Below are 26,052 nucleotides of genomic sequence, written 5' to 3' on the forward strand. Positions count from 1 at the left end.
ATATACATAATACAGAACCCCCAGTGAGTGCGGAGGCAAGGAAAAACTCCCTCAGAGCTGCAGGAGGAGGAAGAAACCTTGGGAGGACCAAGACTCACATTTAAGGGGGGACCATCCTACCACTGGTCAAACGGATTTTAAATTAAAAGTCTTTTATGCATCCACATAGGTTTTATATATTCAGTAGTATAATAGCGCCACTAATGGCTTGGATGTAATCTGCAGTGGAGAGTGAGATGGATGATGAGCAGCTGATCTGTGGTGGGTGGTGGATGGAGAAGAGCTGACCTCAGAAACTCCATCAGTCTGGCCGGACAGGAGACACGAGAGCCTGAGGGTCCAACATCCATCGGACCCTCAGTGTGTGTGTGTAGCTGTTGTGTGTGTAGCTGTTGTGTGCATTTATACTGCATTGCTCTACAGAGTGTGTAGGTGGTACACATGACTCAGCGGACCAATCACAGCTACTGCTACTGTTGTCTGTGGTGTGTGATGCATAGTTAAATGTCTAGGGAGGTACTGCAAAAAAAAAAAATGAGAGACAACTTTTAAAACTTTTAAAGGGATAATCAAAGTTGCAGTGGAAAGTGCAACTTGGTCTGAATGCAGGAGGTAAGAGGAGGATGCTGAGGGATGGTTTTTCTGCAGAGTTTTCTGAGAAGAAGATGAACACTGGAATGTGAGAATCTATCATATTGTAGATGCTTTCTTGGCCAGTGTTTCTCAATTTAGAACACAGGTCTGGTCCCAGCAGAGTCTGGCAGGCATGTAGGCCGGAGAATAACAGCCTAGCACCACCAGCACACTCATTTATGTCTAAATGTCTAAAAGATACTGTTGTTCAGGAAATGAATCCAACATTTTAAGTAACTTTAGTAGAGCTGTCTCTGCGTCTTCAGCCCTGGTGCTGATGGCTGTGTCTGTTTGTATTTGTAAGTGCTGCAGATATAATGGCTCAAGGTAGTCAATATGTGCTCTGTTGAATGGGAGTGAAGGCGGGGGGTGGGGGTGGGGAAGGGGGGGTTTGTGTGTGTGTACATATTGGTTTTGGGCCCGCTGTGAGCTTGGCAAAATGGTTAATTAGAGATGGAGAGATAAGCAGATCGATACAGACTTTATAAAAGAAACACACACACACACACACAGACCTACCTAAGAGAGCAGACAGAACTGTCTGGAAATAGTCAGGCAAGCATGCATACTAATGAAGCTCCCCTCACGTCTAATCTGTCTGCATGTATGTGTATGTGTGTGTGTGTGTGTGTGTGTGTGTGCTTCATTGGCTGCAGTGAGCTGATCCTGCCACAGTCTATTGGTCCGTTTCGCCGTGTCTGTATGAGCAGCATCCTAATCTCACACACTCAGAATTAGCCTGAGCCTAAAACAAATCCCCAGCTTCTTAGCATGAGCTGTAGCTCCTGTGTTTGTAGCGTTCAGCCTTTTACCACAGACCACAGAAACAGAGACGTTTACTGGGCATTTGTCTCAGTCTCGAGTCTTGAGTTGTGAGTCTTAATCACATGGCAGTTTCAGATTGTATCTTGAATCTTTAGGTTCGAGTTAAAATCCTGTATTTAGTTTAAGTGCCGGTCTGAGTCAGATGTTCAGTATTAGATGCTCTGGCTCAAAGTCTGAGTCAATTCTGGAGTTTCTGGGTGTCAGTCCATGTTATTTCTTGAGTCTCTGGGTATGAGTCAGTTCTCAACACTGTACGTTAGAGACTAAGTCGATTTTTGTGTTTCTTGCTAAAAATCATGGCATGCACATCCAAATCAAGTCTCCTTGAGTCTCCATCTTGGAGTCGATTGTGTCTAAGAGTTGTGTCTAAGATTTCTGTGTACAAGTAGAATGTCCTATAGTCTGAGTCATGTCTTGAATTTTCTTGGAGTGTCTTCGTGCAAGTTTGAATCCGGTTTTGCGAAGTCTCTGTCTGAGTTGAGTCTCTGGCTTGAAGTGCAAATTAATTCTCCAGTCTTTAGGATTTGAGTCTGAGGTAATTCTCTATTCTTTGGGTTTGAGTCTGAGTTGAGTCTCCAGTCTTTAGGATTTGAGTCTGAGGTAATTCTCTATTCTTTGGGTTTGAGTCTGAGTTGAGTCTCCAGTCTTTGGGTTTGAGTCTGAGGTAATTCTCCAGTTGCTGTGGTTGAATCTGAGTTGAGTCTTTGGCTTAGAGTGCAAGTTAATTCTCCAGTCTATAGGTTTTTAGTCTGAGGTGGGTCTCTGCAAGTCTTTGGGTTTGAGTTAATTTTCTAGTCCTTATGTTTGAGTCTGAGTTAAGTCTCCTCCAGCCTTTGGGTTTAAGTCTTAGTCGATTCAGCAGTATTTGGGTTAAGGTCCACATCTTGTCTCCTAGGCTCTCTGGACATGTGTCCATGTTGACTTTTAAGTTTCTGGAGGCAAGATGAGTCCAGTTCGAGTCTCTTTGAGTCTGGCTTAAAATCTCTAGGGTCTTGAATCTTTAGTGACAGAATAATTTATCCTTGTTTTTCAAACATTTGGTGTTTGAGTGTACTCTGTTGACTCTTGGTGAATAAAAAGAACTTCAGAATTGTGCCAACCAGCACAAGGTCGTGGTCAGCGCTAAAATTCAGGAAAAAATCTATAGTGTAACCCCAACGAAAGTATTGCACGCTTGTGAATTTGCACTGGACTAGTGTATAGAATAATTTTGTACAGTGAGATTAACAACATTCTGAAGGTGTAGCGTACATCATTGCAAAACGTTGTACATGCTAATGTGAAAATGGTGTGAGTCACGAGGCCGCAGATCTGGAGTATTCATATTTAAATCACTGCAGTGGTGAAATCAATTTCATACGGCAAATACCTGAAGAGCAGGTCTGAACGGCTCCTGATTTCTGAGATCATCTGTGTGGACTACGTCAACAATGCTCATACAAACTATAACTCACACACACTGCTTACTGTGTGTGTCTGTGTGTGTGTGTGCGTGTGTGTGTGTGTGTGTGATGGAAGGAAGCTTGTGAGGAAGAGAAAGGAAGAGACAGATGATCAGCACAGTCATATCCGCTCTTTTGCAGCATGTGACAGATCTATTTCCCTCTAGCCTTTTTTCAGTTCTTACACTTTCTGTAGCTCACACGCAAACTTATATATTCTATATAGACAAAAGTATTGGGACACCTGCTCATTCATTGGTTCTTCTGAAATCAAGAGTATTAAGAGTTTATCAATAACCCAGTATTTCATACTCTCACTCACACTCTCCAGTCAATTTGTTTGATGTTTATTTCCCAAGAGGCTTAGACAAAGTAGTGAGTGGTGTGTTTGTGTGTATGTGTGTGTGTGAGTGTGTGTGTGTGTATGTGTGTGTGTGTGTGTGTTATAATATAGAGTGGCGTTATGGCTGAGGGCCAGGAGATCAGTGCATAAAGGCTAAGATCAGGATTGGAGCAGAGCTGGTTCTGAATCATTCCCACGACTAAAAGCCCCTCAAATTTAAAACCTAAGATTAGTCTAAACATAGCCCTCTGTCTGTCTGTCTGTCTGTCTGTCTGTCTGTCTGTCTGTCTGTGTTTGCATGCTCAAAGGATCAAAGCTGACGAGTAGTCCATTTGTGGGGGTTGAGTCAAGCTCCTGGATCAAAAGGGGAGAAAGGCTATTTGGCTTTCTCCAATACACTTCAGTGTGTGTGTGTGTGTGTGTGTGTGTGTGTTGCCTGAGCGAGGGGTGGAGAAGCTAAAGAGAGATGGAGAGATGGAAGTGATTGAGGAGCATTAGGAGAGAGATGGGAGTGGGATGGAGGAAAGGTGTGAGAGAAGTAGGAGAGAAAGTTCAGAATGGTTGAGGAAAGTGATGGAGTAAGGGAGTATAGACATATAGGAGAAGTAGAGATGTGGAAGAAAGAGTGATGGTGGAGAGAGTGATGCAGGTATGTGAGAGGAATGGACGATTGGATGTAATAAAGGAGAGGGATTGAGGGATGAGGTTGTTGGAGAAAGGGGTAGAGGGAGGAGAGCAAAGAGAGGGAATGGAATGAAGGGATAAAATAGATGGAGAAAGGGATAAAGTGGTGAAAGGGATAAAAGGATAAGAGTTGTGGAGGAGAGAATGATGGAAGAGAATGTCATGTAGGGATGAGAAAGCGATGAAATAAAGAGGGAGAGATGAAGAGGGATGAAATCAGGAATGAGGGTTGTGGAGAAAAGAGGAAAAGAAAGAGATCGAGAAAGAGGGAGAGGAGAGCAGAGAGAGGGAATGAATTGAAGGAAAAAAATAGATGAAAAGAGGGATAAAGTGGTAAAAGGGATAGAAGGATAAGATATGTGAAAGCTATGGAATAAAGAGGGATGATGGAGAAAGGGGTAAAAGAGGGATGGAGAGATGAGGGTTGTGAAAAAGAGGGAGAAAGAGTGATGAAAGAGGCAGGAATTAGGAATTAGGGTTGTGGAAGAGAGATGAATGGAGGAGAGAGAGAAAGATGTATTAGGGATGCAGTAACCTTTCAGTATGTCTCTGAAGGTCGCGCACAATTAACTGCATAATGGGGGCCAGGGGGGCTTAGAGGTGTGTGTGTGTCTGTGTGTGCATGTGTGTGTGTGTGTGAATGAGACTGGAAATTAACAGTGTGTTTGCCTTGGCAAGGTCAAATGTGCCCACATGTTAGAGAGTGTGTGTGTGTGTGTGTGTGTGTGTGAGATAGAGAGACTGGAAAAGAGCCATATGTTCCTGTTGACAAGGTCAAATATTCCCACAGGTAAATAAGAATCATGTAAAGCTCTGTATATGTGTGTGTGTGTGTGTGTGTTGTGTGCACTCATGCTTTATATAAAAATACAGTTCATTGAGTTGAGTGTGTGTGAATGTGTTTGAGTGGGTGGGGGGAGGGGGGGTGTTCTTAGTCACTGATCTGCTTTAAAGCCATTTTGCATCATACTGATCAATCAATTTAATTGATTTATTGACTAACTCATCATTTTCTTCACCACAGAGACTCTGCTGTCATCCCCTGTGTTTTAAAAGCAGTTATGAGCAATCTAAATACAACCAGACCTATTTCCTCTCTTCAGTCCACTCTCACTCTTTTTTTTTTCTCTCTCTCACACACACACACACACACACACACACACACACACACACACACACACACACTTGCGCGAACAGGAAATAAGACAGTAGCTTCTGATTTATAGGGCGAGTCTCTTGTGACTCAGGCCTGAAGACAAACTGCCATCGTTCCCAGATCTCAGCCCCTGAAGGCCGACCCGAGCCTGGGGCTGGAGTAGTTTATGGACCCAACATGTGACCCTCCTCTCGGGGGCCAGACGGCAGGCCTGGGGAGGGTTATGACTTGATGTGGAATAATAACTTATAACCAATCTGTGTGTGTGTGTGCGTGCGTGCTACGTTTGGTCATATATATATATATATATATATATATATATATATATATATATATATATATATATATATATATATATATATATATATATACATATATATATATATATATATATATATATACATATATGTATATATATATATATATATATGTATATATATATATATATGTATATACAGTTGTGGTCAAAAGTTTACATACACTTGTAAAAAAACATAAAGTTATGGCTGTCTTGAGTTTTCAATAAGTTCTACAACTCTTATTTTTCTGTGATAGAGTGATCGGAACACATACATGTTTGTCACAAAAAACAGTCATAAAATTTGGTTCTTTCATAAATTTATTATGGGTCTGCTGAAAATGTCACCAAATCTGCTGGGTCAAAAATATACATACAGCAACATTAGTATTTGGTTACATGTCCCTTGGCCATTTTCACGGCAACTAGGCGCTTTTGGTAGCCATCCACAAGCTCCTGGCAAGCTTCAGGTCGAATGTTTGACCACTCTTCTTGACAGAATTGGTGCAGTTCAGCTAAATGTGATGGTTTTCTTGCATGAACCCGTTTCTTTAGCACTGTCCACATGTTCTCAATGGGGTTTAAGTCAGGACTTTGGGAAGGCCATTCTAAAACCTTAATTCTAGCCTGGTTTAGCCATTCCTTTACCACCTTTGATGTGTGTTTTGGGTCATTGTCTTGTTGGAACACCCAACTGCGCCCAAGACCCAACCTTCGGGCTGATGGTTTTAAGTTTTCCTGCAGAATTTGGAGGTAATCCTCCTTCTTCATTATCCCATTTACTTTCTGCAAAGAACCAGTTCCACTGGCAGCAAAACATCCCCAGAGCATAATACTACCACCACCATGCTTGACAGTAGGCATGGTGTTCCTGGGATTAAAGGCCTCACCTTTTCTCCTCCAAACATATTGCTGGGTGTTTTGGCCAAACAGCTCAATTTTTGTTTCGTCTGACCAGAGAACTTTCCTCCAGAAGGTTTTATCTTTGTCCATGTGATCAGCAGCAAACTTCAGCCGAGTCTTAAGGTGCCTTTTCTGGAGCAAGGGCTTCTTTCTTGCACGGCAGCCTCTCAGTCCATGGCGATGTAAAACACGCTTGACTGTGGAGACTGACACCTGTGTTCCATCAGCTTCCAAATCCTTGCAGACCTGCTTCTTGGTGATTCTTGGTTGACTCTTGACCATCCTGACCAATCTCCTCTCGGCAGCATGTGATAGCTTGCGTTTTCTTCCTGATCGTGGCAGTGACACAACTGTTCCATGCACTTTATACTTGCGTATAATTGTCTGCACAGTTGCTCTTGGGACCTGTAGCTGCTTTGAAATGGCTCCAAGTGACTTCCCTGACTTGTTCAAGTCAATAATTCGCTTTTTCAGATCCACACTGAGTTCCTTTGACTTTCCCATTGTAGCTTTTGTAGCTGAGTCTAATCACTGGGTCAAATGAGCCCTATTTAAATGGGCTCATGAGAAGTCAACAGCTGTAGTCAATCAGAATCACTTACAAGAAGTGAAGAGGCCATGACATGAAGCTAATTTGATTGACACAACTCGCTACATCACCAAAATTGACAAATTTTGTTGCTGTATGTATATTTTTGACCCAGCAGATTTGGTGACATTTTCAGCAGACCCATAGTAAATTTATGAAAGAACCAAATTTTATGACTGTTTTTTGTGACAAACATGTATGTGTTCCGATCACTCTATCACAGAAAAATAAGAGTTGTAGAACTTATTGAAAACTCAAGACAGCCATAACATTATGTTTTTTTACAAGTGTATGTAAACTTTTGACCACAACTGTATATATATATATATATATATATACATATATATATATATATATATATATATATATATATATATTTTTTTTTTTTTTTTTTTCTAGAGGCTCTATGTTTTATGCTCTCTAAGACTCTGCCCCTAATTTGACTTGCTAAAGTTTCTGCTTCATTACTGTACTTTATTGTGAGGCACTATTTAAATGAATAGGGTAATTCGTTGTGAAATTCTGTGAAACCGACACCAATAAATTCATAATTCCTTGTATTTACTTATTTAAGAGTGTTTTATCATCTTCAGTAACACCGATGCTTTGAAGTATCTTAGAGAATTGTCTTGCGATATATTGAGTATCTCAGAATTGCTGTAACAAGATATTATCCTTATCATAGGCAACGTATCATGATAATATTTTATTGTATTGTTATTCCAGTGTTTACTGACTTCTGAACCAACAGACTGTTCCTGAAATGGGAACATCCTATGGTTCTGTAACTCTTATATTGACTCTTATTATAGCCATGTTGATTGGATTATGGTTGCATTCTTCTAACAAATTAATAAATGGACTATAGGAGAAATGGTCCACAGTTACTTTGAATAGAATATCATTATATGAACATACAGTACATTTAAGGGATTGTGTGTGTTTTTTTTTTTTTTTTCATTTTCATTTTCATTTCTTCTAATGGCTGAGCTGGTTAGTCCAGCAGTGTGTTTGATGTAGAGTGGTGTGTGTGTGTGGTGGGTCCAGCCCTCTCAGTCTTATAGATTATTAATGAAGTGGCTCTCTGTAAAGGCCACTCGGTCATGCTCCTTCAGGTCAAATGCTCTGTTTGTGCTTTTATTATGAATGAAATGGGGCAGTGTTGGTGAAATATAACACTACACTATTTACTAAATGCAGTATACCACAGCAACAGATACTATTTACCCTGGCATTCATACTGGAGATGGCACCAATCTGATATAATGGATATGGGATGGATGTGTGTCTGGCTGATACCAGCAGAAAATGCTGAAAATATCAGATTTTAGAGCCGGAATAAAGAATGAATCTGGTCCAGTCTGTAACAGATCAAGCCTAATGTAGGCTAGATGTTATCTGTGTATTTCCTCCTGTAGAGTGTTGGAGTAGTTTGATCATGATAGCCTGCTTTTAGATGCTTCTTTTCAGTAAATGGATCACTTCAATTAAAGAAGCATTATGTGATTTATTGGTGATTTCTTTTGCACTAGAGCACCAGCATCTCAGACCGAATCAGATGCTTCTTATTCAGCCACATCTCCCAGAACAGAGAAAACTGTGAACACACAAGCATAGCAGAGAAGTTAGCTAGGGGGGTATTTTAGCATTGTGGCTCCAACCCTGCCTGCACCAGCTTTTAGCATTGGGACTAACCTGCTCAAATCCTAATAAGGCTTGCTTAAATAAAAACACGAAGTGACCCCATGGCCTCCATCAACATGGTTTGGTGTCGAAAGCACCTCAGTCCAGCACAGTTTTGGACAGATATTTGCAGTTGCTACTGAATTCACGTTTTGAACCCAGAAGAACTATCTTATTTACCTTTTAAAAAGCCATTTAAATGCTGATTAAAGCGCCGATTACTGTTGTTTCGCTGTTTTCCTCAGGTTGTGAGTGATTGGTCTGGACTTAACCAGTGCTAAACCACTTATTTTCCATTCCGCCACTGCAATATCATTGTACAGCCGAACACGCTTGGAGCAGAACACTGTTACATCAGCTAACAGACGCTTAAAAGAAGCTTTTAGATCTGTTTCAGTGTGAGCCAAAACCCAAGGTTTCAGTTTCAGTATCTGTGTCCCAAAAGAGAAAAGTGGTATTATGTCATCTCCAATTAATGTAGTTAACCCTTTAATCCCTTATGTGAAGGTCTGCACTTCAATTATTCACTTTCAGAACTACATTAATGCTAAATATGGTTTCAGACCCTAAAATAGAACCCTTTGGGACTGCATAAATGTGCTTAATGGTTGCTGAATAATTCATAATCGTTCTGCATTAGGACTTATTCTGCTGGGTGTTAAACTAAGGACGTCTTGCAAACTTGCTGTAGCTTGTTGGAATGGACAGTTTGTAGGGACGAGTATTGGGTAAAGTTCATGTATCATCTGGTGTTAAATGGAGCAGATGTGTGCGCTGGCCTCCTTTTTGTTGCTGGATGTTGAAGCACTTTCGAGAAGGTAGTCCGACGTCACTCTTCAATATTTAAGCAGTGTGTGTGCATGGCTGGATGGATGTGAATGTGTGTGTTTGTCATGCATGGTTTAACCCTGGGTTTAGCCTATATGCTGAGAATGGCAATGGTGTCAGAGCAGCTGTAACTATTTTAGCCCCCTGGGGCTAAATGTATAGGAACTCTTACTGCAGTTAATTATTATTTTTTTATTATAGTTGACATATCTGTCTGTTAGCGTTATGCTGCATTATGCTATTGTGTAAAGCTCTATCTGTGTGATAAGTTCCCTTTTTGTGATGCTTTTGTTTTGGAGTTAGATCCAGCCATGTAATCTGATTGGTGTAACAGAGTTCTGCTTATGGTTTATCTGGAATCAGTGTTTTATCATGTTACACACCAGTGGGTCCTAAATGAACAGCACTAGTCCAATGCAATATATGTATAAAAATATTGGGACACAGGTTTTTATACGGATTTTGTTGGAGTAACCCTCGATACTATCTAGAGAAGACTTTCAGCTAGATTGTGGAGCATTGCTGTGACTATTTGGTTGCATCCAGTAACAAGAGCATTAGTGAGGTCAGGTCAGGAAGTTGGTAACTCATCCCAAAATAATTGGAGGGAGCGTCATCATTCCAAAGATAATGTTTGTTTGTTAAGGAATAGGGCTTTTTTATGCACATTTGTGTCAAGTATGTATGTAATAATGCATTCATCAAATCAGGTATTCACAAACATTTGGATATAGAATATAGTATGTTTGGAACTATGCTTGTTTTTTTTCTGTTTTTGGCCTTTTCCCAGTTTGCTTTTCCCAGATTAGCCCCTCCCTGTTCTCACCCACTAGCAGGGTCTCCCCCATCACACTGTAGCACCTGTGATGGGAGGCTGAAGGCTAGCATGTGCAGAAGCCATCATGCCAGCCAACTGCTTCCTTTCAAACTGACACAGATGTAAGTAACGTCACTGGACAGCTGAACACGCTTGGCGTGGAACACTGAATGCCAGCTCTGTTACATCAGGTAACAGACGCCTGTACTAGTTAACAGTACACTGGTGATACAAGTGATTGGGGTTAGGGGGAACTGTAACTTCCATTTATCCCACCTAGAGAAGGTGAGGCCAATTATGGTAGCTGGAACTCCCACTTACGGATGGCTGTGGCATCACTGTGAATCAGACCATTTTATTGGATGCTGGATTTAGTTTGAACTCGTAGGAACAATGGAAAAGTTCACCATTGACCCGTGTTCAGAATCCAAGATGGCGGCATCAACAGTGGTAAAAGCAGTAGTGTTATACTTATAACACTTATCTTTGTGTGTGTGCGCTTATAAACATAGCTTTACTGCACTTTTATTGCCTACACACAGCAACACACACACTGAGTTTTATAGGGAACGTAAACCTCTGAGAGTGGAAAACTGTGATTAGCGCAGTTTCTCTCTTTCTTTCTGTCTCTCTCTCTCTCTCACACACACACACACACACACAAAAAAAAAAACAGTTGCTGCGTCTGCAGACTCAGTTCAGCTAATCTTGTCAGTGGTCACCACAGACCACCTGCTTTCAGTTTTACAATGACACCACCCACCCACACATTAACACACATCCATACACACACATGCACACACACACACACATATATATATATATATATATATATATATATATATATATATATATATATATATATATACACACACACACAAATACACACGCATACACATATACACACACAAAAAGAGAATGCAAGGGAGATATAATACGTTTATGACAGTAAGATGTTGTGAACTGATCGGTCTAGTAACTGTGTGTGTGTGTGTGTGTGTGTGTGTTCAGTAATTGTAATTGATCCGTGTTGCTGCCCCTCTGCTCTGATTGAACAGCACTATTTCAGGAGCTATCTCCCAGCCCTGCCAGACTTTTAATAATTCAGCATGGTGACCTTCTCTTTCTGTCCAAAAAGCCTTTCTCTCTCTCTCTCTCTCTCTCTCTCTCTCTCTCTCACACACTCACACACACACACACACACACACACACACACACACACACACACACACACACACACACTGCTTTAGTACTCCTGCTGTGTCCAAAGCAGTGGTAGTGTGCAGGTAGAGTGTGTTAATGTGATGAAGAAACTGATTATTCTGACTGGTCTGGATAAATACAATATGTACCATATTCCCACATTGTCGTTCTTATGCAATATTTTCCCGTAAATTTGATCTTTTATTCTATAATTCCATATTCTATAAGTAGTTGTTAGCCAGCCAGCTAATATTAGTGTTGTTAAACATGTTGAGTTTGCTTGTATGTGTAGCAGCCAGAGCTTTTTCCAAATATGATTCAAAACATTATTTATTCTCTTTTAAACACTAGGGTTAAAATGATCATAGACATCATAGAGGAATTCCAATATTCATACTATAGTATATATATATATATATATATATATATATAGTAATTCAAGCTGATTAGTGTCTTATGAAATAAAAATAAAATGAGGTAATGAGGTATGAACCATGACACTTTTGTGTATCATTAAATCTGTTCATATTGTTGATCATATTCAGTGTGTGGGGGCATGCTTGTATTAATAGTCTCTCTCTCTCTCTCTCTCTCTCTCTGTCTTTCTCTCTCTCTCTGACAGGCTCTTTAATCTGACTCTGAAGAAGCTGGTCATGCTGAAGGAGCTGGATAAAGATCTGACCTCCGTGGTCATCGCTGTCAAACTGCAGGTACCTGTGACTCTCTTTCTCTTCTGATCCTCCTCTCTCTCTCTCTCTCTCTCTCTCTCTCTCTCTCTCTCACTCATCCATCTCTTCATTCTCTCAGCTCTGTCTCCATGTGTGTCATAGTTCTCATAATGGATCAATAAAAGGGTTCAGATAAAATGAGCAGATCAATAACATCTGCTCACGTCTGTTACACCTCACCACAGCTCTCTCTCTCTCTCCTTGTTTTCCACTTCTTCTTCTTCTCCTCCTCCTCCCTCTATCCGCTCTGAATGAAGTGTTAATAATGGAGCCCTTGCTGAAGATCTGTTATCAGGAGTGTGAAAGTTGCAAAAATATTCACCATCTGCTCTCGCTCTCTGTCTCTCCGTCTGTCTCTCTATTTATCTTTCTTTCAATCCCTCTCTATTTCTGTTTCTGTCTTTCTATCCGTTTCTCTCATTCTTTCTCTCTGTATCTCTCTCTGTCTATATCTCTTTCTCTTTTCCCTGTAGTCTCTCTCTCTCTATCTGTATTTTTTGGCTCCCTCTTTTGATTTTTTTTCTTTCTCTCTCTCTTTCTCTCTCTCTCTCTCATTCCCTTTTTTCCTACCTTTATTTCCTTCGGGATCAATAAAGCATCCATCCATCCATCCATTCATCCTCTCCTTTTCTCTTTATGTCCCTCTTTATGTCTGTCTATCTTGTCCACTCTTATCCTCTATCTACTCTATCTATCTTCTCTATCTATCCAGCTATCCATCTATCCGTCTCTCTGTCTGTCTCTCTGTCTCTCTCTCTGTCTCTCTGTCTGTCTCTTTTTATGTTTCTTTCTCTCTCTCTCTCTGTCTGCCTGTATTTCTCTTGCATAGCATCTCTATATCCATTTCCTTTTCTCTCTCTTCTTCTATCTCTATCTCTTTTCACTCATGTTATCTCTTTTTTTACTCTGTCTCTGTCACTATCATCTCTATCATGTCATGTTGCAATGCCATAGCAACCACCTAGCAACATCATATTAACCACCTAGCAACATTATAGGATCATCATATAACGCTAGTGCAAAAATGTAGCACCAATTTCTCTTTTTTTTGTCCTTTAGGGCTCAAAGCGAATTCTGCGCTCCAATGAGATCTTGTTGGCTTCAGCTGGACTCACAGAGACTGACCTGCAGCTCACTTTCTCTTTACAGGTGACTAAAAGCCTTGTTACCTGTGTATTAACGTCTAACAAGACAGTTATTACACATTTATAATTTTATGTTGTTATAAGAGCCACTTAGCCAATCAGATCGTATATTGTATTTATTTAGTCTCTTTTATATGAATGCTTTTATATGAGTTTAGAAGTGTAATTCATGTTTTCTGTGCCTTGTTAATTTTTATATCCAGTGTAAATGTCTGGTCTTGTTTTAAAAAAGAGAAAAATGACTGGATTACAGATTACTGTGTATTAATTGTTAATTCTGCGTGTTAATCATATTTTATGACATGATACATTAAAGGATGTTCTAATACTCTGCAGGGAGTCGTGTGAAATAAGGCTATATTGTTGCTGCTTCAGTATTAGCTCTCGTCTCATTTGCAGTGTAAATCCCTTAGTTTTTCAGTAAACCGACTTTTTGAAGTCTGCTGACGTTTCTCTCTCTCTCTCTCTCTCTCTCTGTTGTTGGCAGTACCCTCACTTTCTGAAGCGTGATGCTAACAAGCTCCAGATCATGCTGCAGAGGAGGAAGCGCTATAAAAACAGAACCATCCTGGGCTACAAGACCCTCGCCCTGGGCCTCATCAACATGGCAGAGGTGGGTCAAGATCCCTCTGTCTGAAGGTCCTGCTGTGATCCTAATAGCTTTAAGAGATGTTCTAGGCAATGGGGTGTATATTTAGCAGCACCGTGGTGTTTTGATTAAAGCTGACTCACATTAAACCAGTTTGTGACTTGTTTATAATCATCTGCATTAAGCCATCTCCATCTTAACAAGCTCAGATCAGGACTAAAACTGTCTGAGAACATGATGTTGTTTTTGCTTGTGTTGTAGTGCTGTTAATGCCAGGTTCACACTGCACAAATTTTTTGAGTCGTCATTAGTTGTGCTGCTTACACTTCAGGACTGGTTGTGCTGTATTTGTGAGTCCTAGCTTTTAGCTCCATTCACCCCATTCATAGAGGACTCACTCACTGGTGTCCTTTAGAGTTTAACAGTCATTAACTGATATAAAAGAGGGGGGGACAAAAAGTGGTCAGACTCTCCATAAACAGCTTTGGTGTGTTTTGGACCTGTGGTTGTATCTTTCTGTCGTCCCATTGGCTGTAGGTAGCCGCTGCTCCTGACTCCCAGTCACCGACTGAGTCAGATATTAAACATGTTGAGTATTTGCCGGGTGTCTGCGACTTGTCTGCGATCAGTCTGCAATCAGTCAGCGACGGCTTAAGGAGAGTCTTTCAGTAGTTTCAGTAGTACGCAACTGAGCGAGCAGCGAGTGATCCCTGATTTGCCTCCTAGCTGAATTTTTGTAGGCAATCAACGAAAAACTGTCGGTGGCTGAAAAACTGGCCCAAAATCGTGTAGTGTGAACCTGGCATAACTCAGTTTAAACAATTCACATTCAGTTTAAACCTGGGGTAGGAACTAGAATTGGGTCCCATGACTTTTGCCATGTCTTATAGAAGCTAAAGAATCAGTACACTGACCCACATAATATGTTTGCAGAGTCTCCTTGATTAATGAAAATCATGGACAATTGTAGCCAGATGCTGCCATTCATGATACTAACCTTCCACTGTGCTGTTCATGTTAAATGTGCTGTTCTCTCTCTCTCTCTCTGTGTCTGTAGGTGATGCAGCATCCTACAGAAGGTGCTCAGGTGTTGGGGTTACACAGTCAGCTGAAGGACGCCTCGTTGCCGGTGGCTGAGGTCCGAGTCTATTCCCTCTCCAGCCAACCCATCGACCACGAGGGCCCTAAAGCCAAGATGAACGGTGAGAGTGAGCAGGAGAAATATATATAAAATATATATATAGAGAGAGAGGTAGCAGTGGAAAGTACTGGATGATTGTTAACTCTGACTTCATGAACTTTAATGGGGACCATGACTGAAGCCCTTAACTCAACATATTTTACTCTTCACAGCCAATAGGCTTTATCCTGTATTTTATTTCCGACTTCCTGCCTTTCTATCCATCTTTTTTCTTTCTTACATTTTCACAGTTTTTTCTTAATCTTTTAGGGATGCATATAGATACATACGTGTGTTTGGTATCGGCATCAGCCCAAAATTCCCACATTGGAGCATCATTATGATCTTTGTCTTATTTTATGATACGATTTAGAATTTTAATTATACATTTTTTATATTTGTTTCTGTAAGTCTATTCTGTTTTTTTTCAGTTTTCCCTTCAATGTTTTCCTTATTTCTTTTCTATATATTTTTCCTGTTTTTTATGTATCCTTTTTAGTGTTTCTTTCTCTGATTTTTTTTCTTAATTTTTCCCCTCTATATATACTTTTTCTGTACTCCTTTTGTTTCTCTGTTCTGTTTTTAATATTTTTTCTCTCCTATTTTTTGCTTTTGACCTCCTGTCTTGTTCTTTTTCTTTAGTTTTTCTTTCTTTCTAAAGGTCTGTCCTGATTGTGCCTCGGTTTCTTTTGTTCTTCTTCAGATCGTTCTCCGGACATAGATAACGACTCTGAAGAGGAGGAGGAGAGCTTCTCATCAGAACAGGAGGGGAGCGATGACCCTGTTCACGGACAGGTAGATGGCTTTTGTGTGTCTGTCTGTGTGTAGTGTGTGTGGTGTGTGTGTGGTGTGTGGTGTGTGTGTGGTGTGTGTGGGGTTGGGGAGAGTAAAGAGAGATTGAAGCTGTCAGGGTGGTGATAAGCGAGAACAGGAGGAAACAGATAGAGGAAAAGGAAAAGGGAGGGAGGAGAAACGTGTGGAGATTATCAAAGTGTATGTGTGTGTGTGTGTGTGTGTGTGTGTGTGTGTGTGTGTGTGTGTGTGTGTGTGTGTGTGTGTGTGTGTGTGTGTGTGTGTGTGTGTGTGTGTGTGTGTGTGTGTGTGTGTGCTTGTCAAGCATGTCCTTGTAAGCAGTGACCTGTATGTAATCAGTGCATATGGGTATGTAATAATGAGTATACTGTGTGTGTGTGTGTGTGTGTGTGTGTGTGTGTGTGTGTGTGTGTACACATGTCTATTTTTGTCACAGTATCTGTATGATGAAGAGGACGAGGTGAGGAAGAAGAAACCCCGACGTAAACTTACATCCAGTGCGGCTATTACCAGAGTAAGAACACACACACACACACACACACACACACACACAGAAGAGACAATGTTTGGGGGTAAATAGTTGAGGGTTGATATTTTTCGACAAGTGCACTGTTATGATTTGTCAGCTGCTAGGTGTGTGTTTGTGTATGTGTGTGTGTGTGTGTGAGAGACACTGTTGTTTGGATCAGTAGTGACAGTTCCACTAAGGCCTCTTCCCAGGAAACCCATTAATAACCTAGTCTGACAGACTCCTGTTGAGACACACACACACACACACACACACAACTTAGAGCAGTCTGCCCTCATAGTGCTGAATCCTGACAATAAATCAGATGAGGGTGATGGTGATTGGTCCAAATGATCATGCAAGCAATGTTTTACACTTAAAGTTGGATAACAGACACACACATATACACACACACACACTTGTGCAGCAGGCCATCTATCATTATCACTCAAGCTGCCAGAACAATACATCACTCCTCATGATGTGCTTTAGCACTTCTAATGGATATGAACGGAATACTGAGCTCCATTTAACATTAAGACAGTGCTACACACACACACACACACACTGTGAGAAGTGAAGGCATGTTAAGTCAGCTGTAAGTCTCAGCAGGGCCTGTGAGTGTGTTTAAAAGAACCAGACTTTATGTAATAGACAGATGTATGCTGCACTGTTTAAACATACATTTTCTACATTATTAAAATAAATTATTATTTTAGGCTAAATTGATTAAATATTGGCTCAGATTTGATACCCAATCAATAAAATTAGTTTTTTCCTTTGTTTCAGGATGGTAAGAAAATCCTGAAATGAGATCAATAAACTTATGATTAGCATCTGATTATATTTTAACTAGAACTATGAAGCTAATGTTGCTAACAATAATTAGCTTATCTTAACAGAGGTTTATTAAATCATTTTTAATATACAGGGGTTGGACAATGAAACTGAAACACCTGTCGTCATTTTATTGTGGGAGGTTTCATGGCTAAATTGGAGCAGCCTGGTGGCTAATCTTCATTGATTGCACATTGCACCAGTAAGAGCAGAGTGTGAAGGTTCAATTAGCAGGGTAAGAGCACAATACAGCACAAAATATTGCAATGCACACAACATTATGGGTGACATAAAGAGGACAAATTGTTGGTGCACATCTTGCTGGCACATCTGTGACCAAGACAGCAAGTCTTTGTGATGTATCAAGAGCCACGGTATCCAGGGTAATGTCAGCATACCACCAAGAAGGACCAACCACATCCAACAGGATTAACTGTGGACGCTGTAAGAGGAAGCTGTCTGAAAGGGATGTTTGGGTGCTAACCCGGATTGTATCCAAAAAACATAAAACCACGGCTGCTCAAATCACGGCAGAATTTAATGTGCACCTCAACTCTCCTGTTTCCACCAGAACTGTCCGTCACCACAATAAAATATTGGGGTCTAAAACCAGGTGTTTCAGTTTCATTGTCCAACCCCTGTACACTGACACTGACTACGTTGCTTCACTTTATGACTATAGAAATGAACATGTTAATATTGAACAGCTCTGTCTGCATATTTCAGCTTATTTGTATAGATAGCAGTTTGGCTCGCCGTGTCGGAAACAGTGCACATAAGCAAGTCTAACATAAGCAGTGTGTTCTTCTGAAGCCTGAACTTTATCTGCCCTTTAATCCAAACACACACTGTCTCTGTTCTCTGTCTGCAGCAACCCAACATCAAGCAGAAGTTTGTGGCGCTGCTGAGGAGGTTTAAAGTTTCGGATGAGGTAACTGGTCTTCCTCTCGCTGGTCATTCTATCCTGCTGTATCAGTGTTACTCAGCTGAAGCTCCGCGGAGCCACAGCCCTGAGTCTATTCACTGTGTTCAGTGTTGTTCTGCTTAAACACTGTCCGCAGAGAGCTGTAATTATCTGCTCGGTTCAGGTGAGTTCAGGCAGGGTGTCTGCAGAATTCACTTTAGGACTTATTTGGTTTATTTATTTCATGCTTGTTTTAATAGCCTCATCATTTCTGCTCAGTACTCTGCAATAATTTAATATCATTATATTAGTGGTTTAGAAAAAGATAGATATAAAACTTTTTATATATCATCATTCACTGAGGAATCTCTGGGATGGTAATATAACTGATATTATTACAGATTTAACAGTTGAAGGACAGATTTATGGACCTTATAAAACTGCCAGTGAAAGATATTACCCACAACTCACTACAAGAGATCATTCTGAAGGGGTAATTATTAAACCGGCAGATATGAGAATTTAATAGATAAGGTATATAAACAAAGAAAGGGGGTCTTAAAAACATAATTAACCCCTTTAACAGGTCTTGGCCTGTATATGGGCTATAAGTGTAGATGATATAAAACCCGTTTCTCTGCAATATTTGGAAATAGAAAAAAGTAAAGTAAGGACATAAAATGCTTTAAATTTGAATTCAGGAAAATGTTAACTTCATAATGAAGTTTGGGAAAGTGCCAATTTATGATTCTTCTTATTCTTTATGATATTCTTATTTATTATATTTTAAAAATTTTCAATCACAATTACAATTAGGATTATTAGTAATGTTTCTTATAAAACATGAAACATTTTATGTAATGCTTAAATAAAAATCCTCAAGTTAAAGGAATGCAATATCAGACAGAAAATTGACAAAAAAGTCCTGTTAAGAGGACTGTCTTAACACCATATGCCAGGGTTGTCCAAACTACGGCCCGCGGGCCATTTGCGGGCCGTTTTCTTTTGTGGAGCGGCCTGCGAGGTATTTTAGAAATAGAGTGAAAGTTGGCCCGCTGTTAAGCAGGTTTTTATAATGTGAGATTCAAAGTTTGAACGCTAGGTGTCAGAAACTGGCCAAAGAGTCTAAAAGCGGAGAGAGTGCGCATTTCTAGCGCAGAAAAACGGGCAAAAGAGTCTAAAAGTTGGCGTAATTAAGGAGTTTTATTTTAAGAGACATCATGAAATGAAACATCAATTTGAAAAATCTTAGTTTACACAACACTGTAAAAGATAAAGATAGTAAGTCAAGTAAAATAGTGTGTAAATGAAAAAAAAAAGTATTATTTAAAGTGGTATATTTCATTATTTCTTTTATTACAGAGTCTGTGGCCCGTGACTTCAAGTATATTTCTCCTTCTGGTCCCCAACAAAAAATGTTTGGACACTCCTGCCTTATGCCCTTTGACTCTAAGCAGTATTAATAGCTAAGTGAGGATATGTATTGAAAGAGATGTTTAGAGAATGTCGGAGATTTTTTTTTTTCTTAAACTGGCCAAAGAAACAGTTTTCAGCAGTTTTCAATAGTGGCGTGTAACAATTACCTATGTATAAATACTAACTGCTCAAATAAGAATGTGGCCTTGACACCCTAATATATATTTATTAGCTTTTTTATTTCTAATTTTACATTTTCTCCTCAATTTGGAATCAATGTTCATATGAACTCTAGATGGGTGGAAACTAACACGTGCCTCCTCTGATACATGTAAAGTCTGCCACCAGCTCTACCCACCCAGAGAGAGCATGGCCAGTTATGCTCTCTCGGTCTCTGGCTGCTGATGGCCTGCAGCATAATTTGAAAGTCAAACCAACAATCCTCGGATCCTAGTGATCATGACTTAGAAAGCAACACTTCTTTGTATGTTTTTGTCTGAGACTGACAAACGATCAGTCTGATAAAGGTCAGAGAAGGTTGTATTGTATTGTGATTGCAGTAAATGTGGTTTGTGGTTGTAGGTTGGGTTTGGTTTGGAGCATGTGTCTCGGGAGCAGATTCAGGAGGTGGAGGAGGATTTGGACGAGCTGTATGACAGTCTGGAGATGTATAATCCCAGTGACAGCGGCCCAGAGATGGAGGAGACGGACAGCATCCTCAGCACACCAAAGCCTAAACTCAGGTACAGTGCTCTGTATATACAACATACAGCTCTGGGAATAATTAAGAGACCACTTTTAGTTTCTGAATCAGTTTCTCTGATTTTGCTATTTATAGGTTTATGTTTGAGTAAAATGAACATTGTTGTTTTATTCTATAAACTACGGACAACATTTCTCCCAAATTCCAAATACAAATATTGTTATTCACAGCATTTATTTGCAGGAAATGAGAAATGGCTGAAATAACAAAAAAGATGAAGAACTTTTAGATCTCAAATAATTCAAAGAGAACAAGTTCAAATTCATAAAGCTTTAAGAGTTCAGAAATCAATATTTGTTGCAATAACAATTTAATAATAATTTGTTTTTAATCACAGTTTTCATGCATCTTGGCATCATGTTCTCCTCCACCAGTCTTACACACTGCTTTTGGATAACTATATGCCTTTACTCCTGGTGCAAAAATTCAAGCAGTACAGTTTGGTTTGATGGTTTGTGATCATCCATCTTCCTCTTGATTATATTCCAGAGGTTTTTAATTTGATAAAATCAAAGAAACTCATCATTTTTAAGTGGTCTCTTATTTTTTCCCCCCATAGTTGTATGTCTACAATGTATACATTGTGTATTAAGACATGCTTATGCATGTATAGTCTACAGAACAATGGAATATGAGTAATTGTTTATAATGTTTTATTGTCAGTTTAATCTGTAGTCAGGAATCTGTTTTCATTATGTCCTACCAATAAACTATACAATACTTACTACTATACAAACTATCCAATAGAAAATGTTAGGGATATTTGGCTTTTGGGAAAAAATATGGAAAATATAAAAAGTTCACGCTACAGTGATATTATATCATGGAAGCAGGGCATTTAATTATAAGCATAGAATTGAAATTTTCTCATCCCAAACAATTTATTGAAACAAAAGCAGACAACAGAGTTTGGTATACCCTAACAAATAATGTCAATGTCTTAATAACATGTCATTGAGCATCAATTACACAGTGAAAATGATATCTAATGCTGTTTACAAGTCGACTTATTGTCTGCTGGGGCATGGCATCTCACTCTTCTTCCTGAAGGCCTTATTGAGAGCCTTATTGAGTCATTAAAATTTTCTAGGGTGCAGAGTTACGAGCCTCTACAGGGCGACTCTACTGATCTAATGGGTTTTCTTTGGGATTCAAGTCTGGAGACTTGGTCTGCAAACCACACCCTTTGTGGCACCCCAGTCTCCAGCAGCCATTCCCTAATGATGCAACCTTACTGGAGCCTTGTCATCCATGAAATTAGGCCTGTGTTCTTCATATTGATGTTCTTTAAGTAGTATGGGCTTGTCACTGTACAAAGTGTACATTCACAAAGCGTAGGGTGGTCCTGTATTGACTAGACAGACCTGTCCACACTGGAACACCACCATCATCACCACCAACCCCACCAAAGGCTCGTCTGGAGACAACAGTGGTTGATATATATTGCTCTCCCTGACATCCCCGATATTGACTTTCACCAGTTAATGGTTTTGGATGGTCTGTTGTGACCCGTAGGTGTCTCTCGCATCCCTCAAAATGAACACACACAGCGTACCCAGTCCCTTCTCTGGTGCCCTGAAATCTATTAGAAGGCCTGCACACACGTGCACACACATGCATCCAGACACAGATAAAGATGTGGAAGCAGACTGGTGTTGAGTAGAGTGTAGTGTGCGCCCCCTGGTGGTGCCAGTGAGAATATCACCCTCAGCACACATGCCATCATTAACAAAATCACTATAATCAGGGAATAACTCTGAGTCTGCTTAAATCAGGGTAATCAGCCTGAATGAAGTCCAGCCTAAACAAAACCGTCCTGCTTAATTTTAGACTCTGGATGTTGTTCAAACATGTAAACACTGCACTATCCAGCATTCAGTAGTCCTGAGCACACAACCAAGCTGCCCAAACACTTCATACCAGAGCAGACACATGCAGTCGGCCGTGTCTGGAGCTGCTGCTGCTGTGCTGCTGTGCTGCTGCTGTTCTTAACTGTGGAGCCTTTTTTTATCACGCCAAAAGAAGCCTGCCTTTTTTCCAGCTTCAGAAACAAAATGTCCTATCCATCTAGCACCCACTTAAATCAGGCCTCACTCAAACTCTGCTAATTTACATTGCCTTGCCATGAGCACACTGAACAGTGTTCAGCCTTAACGGTTGTGGATGTTCCCAATCCGTCCACTTGGGTAACATGTCATGATCGAGTTACATACTGATAACTTTCTTTTAATCAATCTGTAGCAGAACTACCCAGATGGAACCCAGGATTTAAACATTAGTATGAAAACTAAGCACTATCAAGCCTGTATTATTCTGGGGTTATAACTTTAGAAAGAAGATAAAGCATAAGGGTAAATAAGTTCTTAGGTTTTAAAATGCCCATTTTATTCAAACATCTAAATGTGATATTTAGGTGTAAGTGAGTAAAAGAGAGATTCTAGTTGATAAATTCTGGAAAAACAGTTATACAGTTTGTTACAGTTATGCTAAAAATCATTTTTATTGTCTTTAATTTGAACATAAATTGCAGTATGGGATTGGTCTTTAAATTGTGTGGAAATATCATGAAGAATGGACCAAAAACAAATGCTTTTTACATTGACTTTCATAGAAATATTTTTAGTAATAGTACACACTTTAATATATATATTGTGTGTGTGTGTTTTACAGGCCGTTCTTCGAGGGAATGTCTCAGTCCAGCTCTCAGACGGAGATCGGCAGCCTGAACAGCAAAGGAAGTCTGACCAGAGACCCCTTCAGCCCTGTGAGTGAAAGAAAGACAGAGTCTATTATATCTGTATAAGAGAACGGAGGGATTAGTTAAATATGAATAAGGAATGAGAGGAAGGAAGGATGAGGTGGTGATAAAAGGATGGAGAAGGTTATTGAGGCCATGTCTGTTATGGGTTAAAGTATTTGAGGAGTAAGCTTAGTTGCAACTATATAATGCTTTCGGTCCGGGTTGGTGGTTTTCCATGTTGTTGCTGAAATGCAAAAACCTTGTATCTCAATTTTAGATGTTTTTTTAGTTTGAGTTAATGTGAACATGTTCTTGCAGCAGTGATATACCGTACTACTGATATAGTGCAATGATGCACTAATGAGTTATTGTTGCCAAGTGTAGAGATTTTACATACTGCTGTTAAAAACCCCATTAAAGCTCATAAGAACCTTTAGAACACAACTTTGATTTATAGTTCTATTCTATCATGTTTGATGTGCATATTAAAGATCAAATACACGGTTGAGACAGTTTGGATATGGATTTTTGTTCTGCATAAATTTTTGCTGTTTCCAAACGATCAAGACAGTTCAGTTTCATAGTGAAGTGTCTGGTTTTAAACTGAAATCAGTGTTATGTAGTGAGGGAGTAGGAAAATATCAATATTTCGAAGTATTTATATTTTTTATGTTATGCAATATTGTATTGATTCTCAAAAGTTTGAAAAAAAAAAAATCCCTAAAAAAAATCATGCTTTCAAAATATCACATTAAATTGAATAGTTTGAAACCCCAGTAGTGTGGTATGTACAGTGAGGAAAATAAGTATTTGGACTCACTGTGACCTTGCCAGTTCTCCCACTTAGAAATCATTGAGGGATCTGAAATCTCCAATTAATGTGCATGTCCACTGTGAGAGGCATAATCTAAAAAAATCTGGAAATCACCATGTATGTTTTTTTAAAATAATTTATTTGTGTGTGTTACTGCTGCAAATAAGTATTTGAACACCTGCCAATCAGAAAATCTTCTGGCCCTCAAATACCTGTTAGTCCACCTCTAAAAAGTCCACCTCCTCTCCACTTATTAGTCTAAATTAGAAGCACCTGTTTGAGGTCATGAGACACCTGTCCACCCAATTACACAATCAGTAAAACTCCAACTACTAACATGACTAAGACCAAAGAGCTTACCAAAGACACCAGAGACAAAATTGTAGACCTCCACAAGGTTGGAAAGGTCTGTGGGGCAACTGCCAAGCAGCTTGGTGAAAAAAGATCAACTGTTTGAGCAATTATTAGAAAATTGAAGAAGCTTAACATGACTGATCTCAGACTGGGGATCATGTGAGGAATCAGCCCAGAACTACACGGGAAGAGCTGGTCAATGACCTGAAAAGAGCTGGCACCACTGTTTCCAAGGTTACTGTAAGAGGTCATAGTTTAAAGTCATGCATGGCACGGAAGCTTCCCCTGCTTAAATTAGCACACGTCCAGACCCATCTTAGGTTTGCCCATGACCATTTGCACGATCCAGAAAAGTCATGGGAGAAAGTTCTGTGGTCAGATGAAACCAAAATAGAACTTTTTGGTCTTAATTCCACTCGCCGTGTTTGGAGGACGAAGAATGATGAGTACCATCCCAGAAAAACCATCCCTACTGTGAAGCATGGGGGTGGAGGCATCATGCTTTGGGGGTGTTTTTCTGCACATGGGACAGGACGAGTGCACTGTATTAAGGAGAGGATGACTGGGGCGAAGTTTTGGGGAACAACCTCTTCCCCTCAGTTAGAGCATTGAAAATGGGTCGTGGCTGGGTCTTCCAACATGACAATGACCCAAAGCACACAGCAAAGATAACAAGAAGTGGCACCGTAAGAAGCATATCAAGGTTCTGGAGTGGCCTAGCCAGTCACCAGACCTGACTCCTATAGAAAATGTTTGGAAGGAGCTCATACTCCGTGTTTCTCAGTGAAAGCCCAGAAACCTGGCTGATCTGGAGAAGATCTGTGTGGAGGAATGGGCCAAAATCCCTGCTGCAGTGTGTGCAAACCTGGTAGAAAAAAAACACAGGAAACGTTTGACCTCTGTAATTGCAAACAAAGGCTACTGTACCAAATATTAACATTGAATTTCACAGGTTCAAATACTTATTTGCAGCAGTAACACACAAATAAATTATTAAAAAATAATACATTGTTTTTTTGGATTATGTCTCTCACAATGAACATGCACCTAAGATGAACATTTCAGACCCATCCATGATTTCTAAGTGGGAGGACTTGCAAAGTTGCAGGGTGTTCAAATACTTATTTTCCTCACTGTTTGAATCACCAGGCTCTTGCTAACACACTGCACTTCTGTGTAGTGGCATTTATTAATCATATCATTAATCAGATTGATAAATTCCCTTAAACTGCTCCTAAATCTGGTCTGAACATGGATAAGTTAATTCCCACACGTTCTCACCAGCCGTGTAAATCAGTCCAGCTCAGCTCTGAGAAAAAAAATCACCCTTCATGTTTAATCTGTTAACAGCACAGAGTGACGTGTTGGACAGCGTTTTAATGCACTTTAACCCAAACTCTGCCAGTAGTCAATACCTCACAGGCTGCTGGCCAGCACTGTCTCTCTCACTAATACTGATACTGATACTGATAGGGATGGGATGATACGAGGGTTACTTCTATAATCTCCTGAGACCTGAGATTTTAAGTTTGAGATCTGGAAGATATGGCCAAAATGATCACGATATACAGTATTTCTTAACTTCAATTAATATGATGTAATTGTGATCTTGATATGAACAGTATAAAACCTGTGTTATATGTACTCATGCACTGACAGAGATTTATGATATTGGTCAAAAAATATTATATCACGCTATTTAAAGACAGTTTCATGATACAGTACTTATTGCAATATATTATATACTTTTATATATCACAAATACTCTCACATGCATTTGTTTTACATATTTTAAAACTGTAATGAAATATACAGTAGGGTCAGTGTTTTTTCAACACTGGTAATATTCTCAGTATT

General features: G+C 39.8%; 1 protein-coding gene across 3 annotated transcripts in view; it reads left to right on the forward strand.

Annotated features, from left to right (window-relative positions):
* LOC103046717 (phosphofurin acidic cluster sorting protein 1) overlaps nt 1–26,052 on the forward strand; it is an 81,175-nt gene that overhangs the window by 35,361 nt on the left and 19,762 nt on the right. For all 3 annotated transcript variants that reach the window (XM_022678091.2, XM_022678092.2, XM_022678093.2), the window contains exons 2-10: nt 12,027–12,114; nt 13,192–13,281; nt 13,765–13,890; nt 14,924–15,068; nt 15,750–15,841; nt 16,296–16,373; nt 18,076–18,135; nt 20,107–20,267; nt 22,958–23,051. In XM_022678091.2, the coding sequence (XP_022533812.2) occupies nt 12,027–12,114; nt 13,192–13,281; nt 13,765–13,890; nt 14,924–15,068; nt 15,750–15,841; nt 16,296–16,373; nt 18,076–18,135; nt 20,107–20,267; nt 22,958–23,051 (934 nt within the window). The remainder of the gene's footprint in view (nt 1–12,026; nt 12,115–13,191; nt 13,282–13,764; nt 13,891–14,923; nt 15,069–15,749; nt 15,842–16,295; nt 16,374–18,075; nt 18,136–20,106; nt 20,268–22,957; nt 23,052–26,052) is intronic.

The sequence above is a fragment of the Astyanax mexicanus genome, chromosome 8 (genome assembly GCF_023375975.1).
Source record: "Astyanax mexicanus isolate ESR-SI-001 chromosome 8, AstMex3_surface, whole genome shotgun sequence".
Lineage (NCBI taxonomy): Eukaryota > Metazoa > Chordata > Actinopteri > Characiformes > Acestrorhamphidae > Astyanax > Astyanax mexicanus.